Source organism: Anopheles coustani, chromosome 3 (genome assembly GCF_943734705.1).
Source record: "Anopheles coustani chromosome 3, idAnoCousDA_361_x.2, whole genome shotgun sequence".
Lineage (NCBI taxonomy): Eukaryota > Metazoa > Arthropoda > Insecta > Diptera > Culicidae > Anopheles > Anopheles coustani.
In genome coordinates, this window is record NC_071288.1 from 11,002,097 (window position 1) to 11,014,642 (window position 12,546).

The following is a 12,546-nucleotide window of genomic DNA, read 5'->3' on the forward strand; positions in this document are numbered from 1 at the left end:
AAGACGGGCGAATCACAAGACGCTGAGGTGAGTGTGTTTGTGTGTGTTTGTGTGCAGGGAGCTGTCCAAAACCCAAGAACCTGTTTCCTGCCACACTAGGTTGATGCGTTCTGCTGGCTCCAAATATGAACGAAATATCCGATTCCCGCGTCGGCCTGCGCACTGCGCCTAGTCCATAAGCGGCAAGGCCAGAGCGACGGACGTTGGTCGTCCGAACTCCATCGACGTTAACAGCGCCGAATATGTAGAGGAGATTTTATTCCACTTTTTCCTTTTTCCGATTAGGTTAGGTTACCTTTTCCATTCTGTTTATTTTTTTCTTCTTCAACCGGGAGCTCCCAAAGTCTCCGGCTTCGTCGTCACGCGGGCCAATTCAATGGAAATTAGTGCAGGGCAACTGTTGTTGACTGGTTGGGGTGAAGGTGGGAATCATCATTGTAACAGAGGGAAGAAAAACGGAACGGGAGAGGGAAAGGTGGTGGATCGTGCATAAATTTCATGCGTATGTGCGGCCGCAGACAACTTCAAACTCCATGGCCATCCTTTCGACGGTGGTGGCTGACATTTGTGCAGCCATTTTGGAATTCCGATATATCGGGTTTAGCCTACAACAAAGTTGGTACGGCATGCTTGGATGCAGTTCCTTTGATGCACGTTTTTTCGGCTTTATTTGACCTCGTTATGAAGTAAGTTCACTACTATGAGTTAAAGAAGGCGGGCACTATTTTCAACTGCATCGCAAAAACCCATCGATCATCATCAGGGCCGGGCTGATTGCACGAGCTCGAAAGGGATAGAAAACTGATACGCGCTCTGCTCTGATAATGATTGATTGTCACTCGTAAAACTCTTCCACACCCCAAAGGCCTTGACAATTTGTCGGTCAAGCTGCATTTCGTCTTTTTCTCTTGGAATAAAACTCAGACATGGGCAAAAATAATCACGACTAACCAGAACATCGATTGTGTCACGCAGATGAGACACAGAAGCTCGGGCTGACAAGCCACAGTGACGCCATCGGTTAAATCCGTTCCGATGAACGAACCGCTGGATCGCTCACCCCGCATTCTCCCTCCTCCTCCTCCAATGACCTCATGGCGCCCGAGCCGGACGTCGTCGTTTTGCATTAACGAATGAGTGTGAAATTAACGTTTTTTATACTTCCCCGTTTTCGGTCAATCGCGGTCAGCGTCTTGTTATCTCTCCACTCGCTCTCCAAGTGTTTTTTTCTCGTTTGTTTGTTTCTGCTTCAAAGATTTTTCCGCATGCAGGCGGGAAACATAGGAGGCGACGAGACAGTTGGCAAACTTAACCTCAAAAAATGAATACAAATTAACACACCCCGGAGGGCAGGTTGTGGTGAATAATCAAAGTGTCACAAAGCAGACAAATGCAACTTGCAGGTGGTGCATGCGCGGAATGCTCCGAATAACCACACCCGTGGATAGCAAAAATAGTGCAGAACCAACGTACACGAGTAAGAACAGTATGCAAACGAACGAGAGATTGCTCGCCGTGAGTAATCCTACGAAGGCGAAGAGTTGTCTGGTCCGTGCTTGTTGGAGGTCACGAAAACGGTGGAAGCGACGAAGTGGGAGCTGTAGGTACGTGTACATAGCGCCGATATGCCTCGTGTTGCAGATGTACAACGACCGATAAGCCAGATGCACCTTGCAAGTAAAACACATCGATGGTGATGTCATGGTAAGAGGCCGCTGCGACGCGATCTATAAGAATATGCATTTTATGAACGATGACGGAACGTGCTTAACATCAAGGAGGTTACAACCCATCGATACTTAGAAATCTATTGCAACATTGCTTTTAACTGAAGGGTTTGTATAACTTATCCATCATTCCATTATTCCATTTTTATAATTCCATTACTCCATTAATTCCATCACTTCATTAATTCCATTACTCCATTAATTCCATTACTCCAGTATAATTCCATTACTCCATTTTTGAGGGCCTCATGCCTTAAAATAACGTAAATCAAATTGGTGGTCAAAAGTTTGAAATTAAATTAATTTTGCAAAAGAGATCCGATAGGCTATGAAAAATATAACTAACAGCTCTCCCTTAGTTATAACATCCACTATTTACTTGCTCTACCATTTAAAGTCAGATTTATTTGAGATTTCTAATTGAGAGTTGAGATCATTTAGTCAACAAAAGTCCTCTTTCCGTGAGACTTTGTCCGGCTCGTCAAACTCATCTCAAGGCGTCCTCGGCGGTGAGCAGTTTATGAGCATCGGTCGCATTCCTATCAGCCGAAGACATTTGACCGACTTTTTCCCTAATAGCCGCTTGCACTTTCGTACACCAAGAACGGATCCGGCCGCAGTGGTGCATCGATGCACATCGACCGGTTGCCAAAGATGCTACTAAAAATCGCAATGTGACTACGCTTTCGCTTTCTCCCAACCGAATGCCAACTTCGGTGCACCGCGTGCGAAAACCCAAAGTTGTCCGCTGGCGTTACGCAGGGCACACACGGTGTCGGCCGTTGGTGTCGATGTCCATTCCATTACGCTTAGCTTCGCTCGGTTGACCACCTAGTGGAGCGATAAAACGCACCGAGCTAATTAACCGAGTTATTTGTAAAACAACTCACAGTCGTCACGCCATCCGGCACGAGTCCTCGTTTCTGGCGGTGCACTGGCGGAGTGCCATATTTTCGCCGCTGTCCATATAAACAAGACAACAAGACCGGACGACCGGAATCGGTATCGCACCACCACCATCTTGGCGCAACCGGCGCAAAAAGGCACGACGAGTGCACGTACCGAAATGCTGTCGGAAACATCTCTGCGCCATCGAGTACCCGTTCCAGTGCGAGATGCAGCAGCATTTGTCGCTGGTCGCCGGGTTCGTCGCTGGCGGGTCGTTGAAGTCTTTCGTTTTGCAGCGAAGACGCAAAGATAAAAGCGGATCTTCTGCTGCTTTCTTCTTTATTGCGGGTAGATGAAACAAACCCACGGCACACACAAAAACACATACACAAACACACACAGTGCTTTGCCAAAAAGCCCGGCGAACGACGCAAAAATGGCAACAAGAAGGCAACAAAAGTCACTAAAATGCAAGCCTCCCCACAAAAAAAAAAAACCACGAAAACCATTGCAAAAAAATCGTTTTGTGCCCACAAACTATGCAGGAGATCACCGTTGCCTCATTCGTTCAGTTTTCGGTGCGAACGAAGAAACAAACCGCCGACTGTTTGTGTTGCATGTCTTCGGCGTCGGTTACCTCCTCCGGAACCCTTGGCCTTGGTCGTGGAAGACCGCTTTTCCTTCTGCCATTTTTTGGTTTTTTGTTTTGGCAACGGGTCCGCGTATCGGGCTCATCTAATCTCTTCTGTCGCTTCAGTCGCAATTCGGCTCGTTTCGGTTCTTTAGCCCATCCGGAGGGAGGGCGGAAGGTTTCGAATGGTATAACCAACCATAGGAAGACGACAGTTTTTCGGCGTTCGTGCGTTTGCGGGCAGCTGCCGGCACGGGAAGGAATTTGCAAAGTGGTTTTGTGCACGCAGCCACAGTGGTTGCCTCTTCTGCTCCCGCGAGGCTTCGGCGAGGCAGATCGTCATGTTTTTTTTGTTGTTGCTGCATGTTTTTAGTTCGCTTCTTTGGTGTGTTGGTGCAAAAATGACGATCCTCACGCCAACGAGCGCTTGGCGCAGAACGCGACGTACATAACAATGCCCATGGTGCGGGTTTCGACTGTTTTTTGTTTTAACATTTTTTTCCACCCAAGGCTTCACAGTGTTTGGCTCAAGTGCCACGTGTTGTCTGTGTGCGTGTAACTGGAGATGGCGTTTGTCAAAAAACACGGTTAACGAACCAATTCCGGGATTCCCAAGTTTTGGTGGAGTGAGTGTTTCTTCGACCTCGGAAACTGACCAGTTTTCAAAAGAGTTGAATAACAAGTTCCGCAATTGCACCAATGTCCTCGTTCTACTTGCATCAAGCTTACTGTATTGCTAAACCATTACATAATACCAAAACTGCTCAACAGAATAACATGACTGATTGAAAACTAATCATTTTAGAACTATCAGTAACCGATGGTCAGACTTACCGATGTTGACAATTTTGATTCCCTCGATCTCGAGGAACTTGAGCGCGACGGAGACATTCTCCAGCTTCTGGCTGCGGAAGGTGGGCCGCTTGTTGTGTTTGCTCATGCGCTTCTGTGACAGGACCTCGATGAGCGCGATCAGCCGCAGGCCGTCGGAGAGATCGCTTTCGAGGTTGGCGATCGTCTGGTTGATGATCTTCAGGTGCTCGTTCGCCCAGCGTGTGAACGTGTTCTGCTGTATTCGCTTCCACTGCGCGTCCTCGGCCAGATCCCGCTCCGCCTCCATCTCGGCCTCCTCGTCCGCGTCCGGGTCGTCGTAGTCGCGCGGTTGCTGCTGCTGCTGCAACTCCTGGTAGTACTGCGGGGCACCCTGTGTGGCAAGTGCAAGTGGTGGTCCGGGAAGGATGGGTCGGATAAGAAGGAAAAATAAATGGAAACAAACTTATTAATGTGCGGGCTGATGGGATCGGAGTCGCAGGAGCGAATTAGTTACTTCATTTCATGCACTGCGGGAAATTAGGGACGAATATGAACCATCCCGGGTTATGTCCCTGTGCGAGACGCAAGATATCCGGAGGATCGACAAAGATCGAACCCTCGCTCCACGAGACTGTGCTGAGATCATATGCGTGAGCATGAAAGCGCCGGTGGAAGCCGCCGGCGATCGGCTTTGGTTTTGCTTATCCCTGGAGGGCGATGGCGCAGCTTTTCGCTCGGGAAGGATGCAAGGGTTTGGCAAGCAGGAGCTGGATTGGAGAAGCAGCACATGGGGACGGGGGCGGGTACGCAAGGGACTTGATAATTTATAGCTTTCTGCTCGGTTTTAATCGACTTTTCGCCGCTGCCAACAGCCAGTTCTCTCGTTTGCTTGTGGAACGTTGAACTGGTCGCGCGCAGGTTCGAAGGGTTTTGCGTTGGAAAAGAACGCGAACAGAGGCGAACACCGAAAACGAACCAGTTTCATTGGTCGAGCAGGACGAACAATGCAATCGAGCTCGAGAGTCAATTAAATGGTTTAGTTACATGTACGAGCACCAGTTAAATTTTAGTTCGCGACGAGACATCATAACAAGTAACCAACAGTTTTTTAGTTATTGATTACAGAAAGTAACAAACGACTTTAAGGGTTAAATATACATGAAATTTTAGAGAGCACAGAAAAAAGTTATTTTCCGAATTATGAAGCTCATTCACAGTCGTGCGAGTTCTGCATTTTCACACTCGATCACATGCAGTAGAAGGTAACGATAATTTAAAAAGGTAGAAACTAAAAAAGACCCTTAATGTGTTGCATCGATTTGACAGAAACTAAACCCTATATTCGTAACGGTTCTTGAATGGAAATAGAGAAACAATAACGTAAACCATTGTTGAAAATAAACGATAAAAAGATGTAAAATATGATCAGCAATATTATGACCATTCGTGACAAGTTCATCTGACTCACAGATGAATCATAAAGCCAGGTGTTTATGCTAGAGATTTTTGTCTGAATCATTAAACTTATTCAGCTGCAGCTGGCAAAGGCTCATGTATCATCACCCTATTCGCCGGAGAGTGCCATTGAGAAGCTGCTGATTCAACTGCGATTCATTTGAAATCCAACTGATTTCATTTTACAAACAACCTGCTCATATCGTGCAGATATGGTGGCTCCGGTGTCGAGTTGAAGTTCGAATTGCAGCAAAGATTTTATGGCACATGCGTCGATATAAAACCATTCTGCAGTTTACCGTTTTAATGAGTTGAAAAAATTGATTGTCCGAGGTTATAAAACAAACCGGTAGTAGAAACTTGTTTCCTCGAACAGGCGGACCAAAAAAAAAACACGACTGGGGAAGATTGGCATGGAACATTTTGTTGTTTGCAGACGATGGACTTGTTTACAAATAAAGGTACGTTCTTTTCTTTTTTGTTAATGCGTTATATGCCACCTCAAGCGCTGGATTATCATGTCAGTTTGCAACGTCGACGTGACCGATATTCGGTGTCAGGTTTGGGCTGCCTTTTTTTCTTTAAATTCCCTCCGTAGTCCTCCGCCTGCGTTAGAGCCCGGGGCAGGAAAAACCACCTCCAGAGCGGCAAATTATGAGCGGTTAAGCTGTAACGCGTATCGGCTTTGCCGTGAAAGTGACCCTACACACAAACGGTGGGTATCATTTTTCGACGCCATTTGATTCCGGACCCGTTGCGGTTCCCATGGGATTTGAAATTGAAATCACTTTGGTTCCCAAACACCTTCACGAGCCACCGGGCATAGTGGCGTTCACCTTGAGCGGTGGCATTCGGAGCCGGTGTGTGGATAATTTGGGGCGAATGAAACATTAAACAAGGCGAGTGGAGCCCACCAACGGCGCTTTTGTGGGGGTGCATTTCTTGGCTGTTTCTTGCTTTCCGGCGCCATGCCAAAACCGCTTGTTTTGGGGCTTGTCGAACACACCAATTAAGCCACTAATGAAAGAGTACGTGTCATCCCGTTCCGAAGGTGATGTTTTCGAAGCGTTTTGAACACAACGCGGACACTAAGATTTCGATCTTTTAGCTCAACACTGGGACACACGGACATCGCCACACGCAGTTCCTACGCGATTCACACATTCTAAGGGAACCGCACTCGCAGTTCCAGTTCTTCACTTCTTCGGTCGATGTGCCAACTTACTCATATCTTATTTATTCTTCATCCTAAACTTCCCCCAGCAGCTTGAGATCGAATTCTCAGGGCCCACAAAAGCACTCGGTAGAACAGGGAGAGAACGGTTAGGATGTTGGGTGCGGGTTTACCTTTTTTTTTTTTGTTATCTTTTCAAGAATAAAGCAACATAAAACTTCCCAAATGAAACTACCTCCCCTTCAAGGGGTCGTAGGCTCTCCCCCCCCTTCTCCGATGCCCATCGTTGGCCGGAATTGGTCCGGGAATCACTGGAAGCAGCGTCAGCGTCATTCGCTTTCCGCATCTTCTACTTTCTCGGGCCGTCGTCTTTCCGGCGATTCTTGGGCACTCTCTTCTTGGGCCGCGGTTGCTTCTTTCCAGTTTCTCTCCACCGGAACACTTACACGTCACTGTGGAATGCATTCACTTTTGGCCCCTCTGTTTACACTTTTTCTGTTCCCCTCAGCATGTCCTACAGTCCCGGCAAGGTTCGAGTAAAGTAGTGCAGTGGTTCATTGCAGTTCGTCACACGCGAATCCGAACGCACGGTAATCCGACAATGTGGCGCTTTTTATCTCGGTGCACCGCAACAAATGCCGTATGTAAACAACCGCTGCACTGACAGGTGACGAGAAGCAAGGTGATGAGATATGGTGAGATGGAGGTAGGGAAGATGCGGGGGAAGATGATGATGATGTGTCTCCTGCAAAGCTCCCCACGACAACCGTTCTTTGGTCGTTGCTGCGCTCCTGCCAGCCTCGCCTCGGCAGTACGTGGCCACGTTTGTTTACCTTTTGGCAGCTGCTGCCACGCAATTTGTTGTTGCCGCTTTTGCTGGCCGCACCGGGACTAACACCGATCGAAGACGCTCGCCGGCCGGGATAAAACCCACCGCCGAAACCCCGGGGTAAACTGTGCCGAACGGGAGATGGTACCGACTCGGTTCTACCAACACCGACACTCGCGGAATCAGACAGATGATGCGTTGCACAATGGTCACTACTGATAGCACCGGTTGCTGCTACTGCTGCTGCTGCTGTTGTTGTTGTTGATGATGATGGGGCTTGGAAACTGTTTCCAGCGACGAATGGCGATCGTGCGTCTCGTTGGGCACGCGGTTCGTTTTCAACTGATGACAGCCGCACCGGCCGGGGATCACGTAGCTGACTGCTGCGCCGCTGCTGAAGGCTCATCGCCGCATCGAGAGCAAACGGTGGCGGCCGCGGCGGCGGCGGCGGTGGTCTCTCAGTGGTCACATCGGTTTGCTCTCGCGCGGCCGGGCTCGACGACGCTTCCGGACCGGTTCCACCGCCGCCGGCACCGCTCCTAACAACGGAATGTATTATGTGCTCGCGGTTCTCGGAGGCTCTTTCTCTGCCGCGCATGGCTTAATTGCCGCGATGTTGCGATTTTGGGGCTTCCCCCTTCCTTGCTTCCTATCCGTCTGCTCAGCTCAATCAGGGGCTCTGCTCTGTTTCTCTCTGTTTCCGTCGCGAGGAGGCTCCACGTTCGCTCAGCAGCTCCCGATCCGGCTCATAGCCGGCACTGCGCGTTACCACTGTATCTCTCTGCGAGTCTGTCGGACCCTTTGCTCCCTTCTTCCTCGCTGTTTTCTTCTCGCACTTCTCACTGTTCTCCGCCTGTCCTTCGTGCCCTTCCGCGGGAACCACTTGTTGCGTTCGCCTGAAGAACTGACCGGCAAAGGGAAACCGGTTAGCAGCGAAATGATGATAAAGTAGCAAGTACTTCGATCACCAATTCAACGACTATCGCAAGCAGGACGTGAATGATAAAGCTCCCGATAAGACGTGTCATGGAAGCAGTAACAGACTATCACTTATCAGTATTTTCTCGCGCCATATTTTTATTCAACGGAATCAAAAGTCTAGTCGGAACACGAGCTCGGCAATGGAAACAGTAGCAAACAATCCACGTAAACAAATTGATCGTTGCCTTGACAACGGCGCGAGTCTGCCGTGCTATCGGTGGTTGGCTCCTAAATGTAGGCAACCGGAGGTACACGAGCTCTGGTCAGTGGATCAGGGATGTAATCATATTGGGTTCGTAACTCCTAAAAACTGTTTCGAAGGACAATTACCGAGTTTTTGATGGAGGTTCGAACTTCTTAAACTTCATTGACCGTAATTTAAAAATAAAACACGAAGAACTTGCTTCAGAGGAGTTTGCACATCTGCTTTTACTTCAGTTAAAAAAGGAAAAGCATAATAAACAACTCACATTTTTTCTCCATATATTTTTGAAAACGGATTTCAAAACAAACCCACGGCAAGACGATCAGTGAATGTCGTTAGTACGCCCACGCCTTGACTTGCTTTTGTCAACTTGCTGTGTGATGCTTCAACTCTCGTTGATGATGCGCATTTTCCGGCTAACCAACATCCAACCATCGCGCTTTCCTTTACCATACGTTATTCGTGATGATTCAACAAAACACAAATGATCGTTCTCAAACACCCCCATGCTTTTCTCGTTTCGACGAGCAGCTGATTCATGCTAAACGAGATCCGCCGGAAGGCCAAAGATCGCTCAAGGACGTGATTCACAGCAGGCAAATTGCCATGAAGGAGTGAATTTAATCAAGGGAATCAAACATCTGTCCACAGAACGCGACCAACCAATGCCCCCATCCGGCAAACTGTTGGTTTTTTTTAATCTGTAGAAAGAAAAGTACTTCCTACAAGCTGTGAATTTCTCGAGGCTTGGCCGCGCCGTAAACAATGTTATGTTATGAAGCTAACGAGGTTTCGTGTTTTGAGTGGTGGGCAACTATTTTTAGCAAACACGTGTAAGGATCGGCGAAGAATGGGTTAGATCGGAGGCGAAGATCTCGTTCAGGTGATTGGCGATTTTCGCTTGTTTGAACGCCAGAAATAGTAAAGGTGTGTGTTTCGAAAGGCGTGCGTAACTCTTTGTAACAAATATGTAACTCTTTGTAGGGAAAATGCGTCTCACCAAAGGTGTTCAGTTTGATAGGGCTTTGGACAAAATATGATTCTTCAAAGAATATGCTTCATTAGTCAGTAAAAAGCTAAGCCTATTAACGACTCGAAAGCATCCTTTAGACCTCCACCAAACGTTATGCGTTTGACCATGAAATGTACGTAAATACCTGCACTTGGACGTCCATTTTGCTGGAAGGGATTGTATTGCTGTGAGCTGGTGAGATGGGAAGTGTGTAAGGAGTAGTTGTCGGTGTAGGCTGTGGTTGTTGCCCTCCCGAGGGTCTCCTGCCCTGTGTTCTGCTCCGTATACTGCCGTGTAAACGCTCCTGCCGTGTGTCCTCTGTCCCTCTCGATGCAGCACTCGAATGGAGCACTTTAGTCGAAATGTACGATAGGGATCGATCCCAACAATGTTTGTGTTTTACTTTCCCTCGTGGTCAAATCCGGCTCAAACCGGCGGGGTGTGTAGGTTGCAAGGAAACATGCAACAAGTACGTATCGTTGAAGACGGGGGAGGGTATGGGCACTTCGGTATGATTCACAATCAGTCGAGATCGCCAATCAACACGTGTATGATTCAACGGTCAAAAATAAGGGGTATGTATTTGAATTTGTTTACAGGAATGGCGTTGCAGATTTGCCTTTCGTATTTCCTTTCTGCTCACAATAAATTACACTGTTGGATAAAAATAAACATAGATCAACGTACGGGCCATACAACCGAAACACATGTCACGTTTAATATACACCGTATTTAAGAGTTTTGCTGGTTTATTTTGTGTTGCCTGGGCGAAGACGAACGCAGCAGAGGACGAGAAGAATCCGCAACACTTTTGTAAACCGCGATACGCGCAGCAACACACATGCATCTGATCGTCGCTGGGAGATTACGTGGCAACACTTTGTTTTTCACGACGCAGCAAGGCCGTTTTGGCGTGAGGTTTTCCCGAACCTTCCGGTGTTCGTGTTTAATTGCCTGCAATATGGTTGCTGGTATATTTAGTCACGGAAACGAAGAAACCACGCGGATGATGCTATTAAGAAACAACCTGATCGCTCTCTATCTCGAGAATACAAAACATACTCACGCACACATACGCACACACACAAATCTAAACACTCCAAAATACACAAGAGAAAACCTGCAGCCACTGCGTGTGGGTATGGCGAGGATAATTTACAACCCTCCAACTGGGCGGTCTGAAGTGTGGATGTTTCCTGGAGTGCACTGTTCACTTCGCACTTGTCGTTTCGCCTCCACTCGAACTCGTTTAACGAGCTCTCTAACACGTCATTCGTCAACTCTTTTCGATATACATCCACATTTCGGTCAATTCAGTCTGTGGCCCATCGGAAGGACATACTTCCCGTCACACTTTTCGGGGTGAACGGAAGGCCAAGAACTTCTAGGACTACACTTCTCCGCAGGGTTGAACCACCATCAACAGCGATCGAATTGCTCACCATACACCCACTGTACGATCGCAGAGGTGAGTTCAAATTTCGCCAAAGGTAAATGCTTCCCTCCCGCACACACTCCACCGTACGGTCGGTTGTTTTTTTGCTAAGTTTTCCACCGATGGCAATCGGTTCCTCGAGAGCCGCCGTTCCGCCGTTGGTGGATGGTTTAAAAATAAATGAACTACTCAACCGGCGATCTTTGGTATCTTGTTGGACGCATCCGGGGTCCGTGTCGATCGTACAGTTTTCACCAAACCGAGATGGATCGAAAGATGGTGAACATTTTCTAAAATGGATAAGTTATTCTTGCACTCTGTAAAAACTGCATGTATGTTTTATTAATGGGAAACATTTCGATACCATTCGATCCAAACACTAGAGATACACTAAGAGGGTGGAAAATCTACTTGCTCAGCTGGCACGGAGGGTGCAATTCCTCACAAAATGTGCAAATGCACCGTTGCAGCGTAGAACAGGTGATACCAATCGTTGCAATCCGAGCGCGATGAGAAAAAGCACAAATAAAAGAGGAAAATTCGGTGCTGGTAGGAGGAAGGGGTGTGGGTAATGCCCCACGAGGGTGTGACGTGCCGAGAAAAAACAGCGTACCATGTTAGCGTAGTGTCTGTCTATTTTTGGCCATTGTTTTGAATGCAGTCAGAATGAAAACGCTTCTTGTTGGTGCATTTTCCTCGTTTTCCCCGCTTTGTTCCCCGTAGAAGAGTGTCACAAGTGTCAGTTTTGGGAGAGCATTTACGCATCTTTAACGCGAACAATGTTTTCATGCCGGCGGGAGTTTAACTCCTGCCAGCCTGAGTTTCGTGGCAAGATTTCCCATCGCGGTTTCCGTCAGCTTGAATCGCGTGCGTTACTTCATCATTTCGTCAGGCAAAGCGTTTGATGTGATGTCTTTCTATGGTTTATGGTTGCTACTAATCTTCTCCGATGTTTACAAGGCCATAAAGTATAATTTTGGATCATCGAGTAATAAAGTTTTAGCTAGGATTTTTCATAATCGATTTATTGTTTTTCAAGTATGCAATTAAATGAGTGTCGATTGTCTTTTCTTCAATACTGTTTTATGCAAAGTAAATTTTAAATTAACTTTGATACAAACATAGCTGAAGGAGTTTGAAAGGGAAATCAAACCTTGAAAAAGATTATAACTTAATCACGATCAATGAGCTAATAAGCCACTATTATTCATATTGTCCAGATTCCTTCATTTCATGGAATCGGATTAACACGGGATTAAAATATTTCCTTTTTATGCTAGCTGATAATATTAGAGTCAAGGGTGAATTGAAAAAAATCTCTAAATACAGGACCGGACCATGTGACCATCGCTCATAGCTCGGGGTGACGGTCAGGACCGTTAACTCAAATCAAACG

General features: G+C 47.3%; 1 protein-coding gene across 2 annotated transcripts in view; it reads right to left on the minus strand.

The window, feature by feature from the left end:
* LOC131259989 (filamin-A) overlaps nucleotides 1–7,621 on the minus strand; it is a 47,966-nt gene extending 40,345 nt beyond the window's left edge. The window contains exons 1-2 of one of the 2 annotated variants that reach the window (XM_058261610.1): nucleotides 7,522–7,621; nucleotides 4,081–4,450 (exon numbers count right to left, since the gene is read on the minus strand). In XM_058261610.1, coding sequence (XP_058117593.1) covers nucleotides 4,081–4,366 — 286 coding nt within the window. In that variant the 5' untranslated portion in view covers nucleotides 4,367–4,450; nucleotides 7,522–7,621. Of the gene's footprint in view, nucleotides 1–4,080; nucleotides 4,451–7,521 lie in introns of those variants that run through there. The other variant, XM_058261609.1, reaches the window with a different exon arrangement.
* Nucleotides 7,622–12,546: the final 4,925 nt, after the last annotated feature.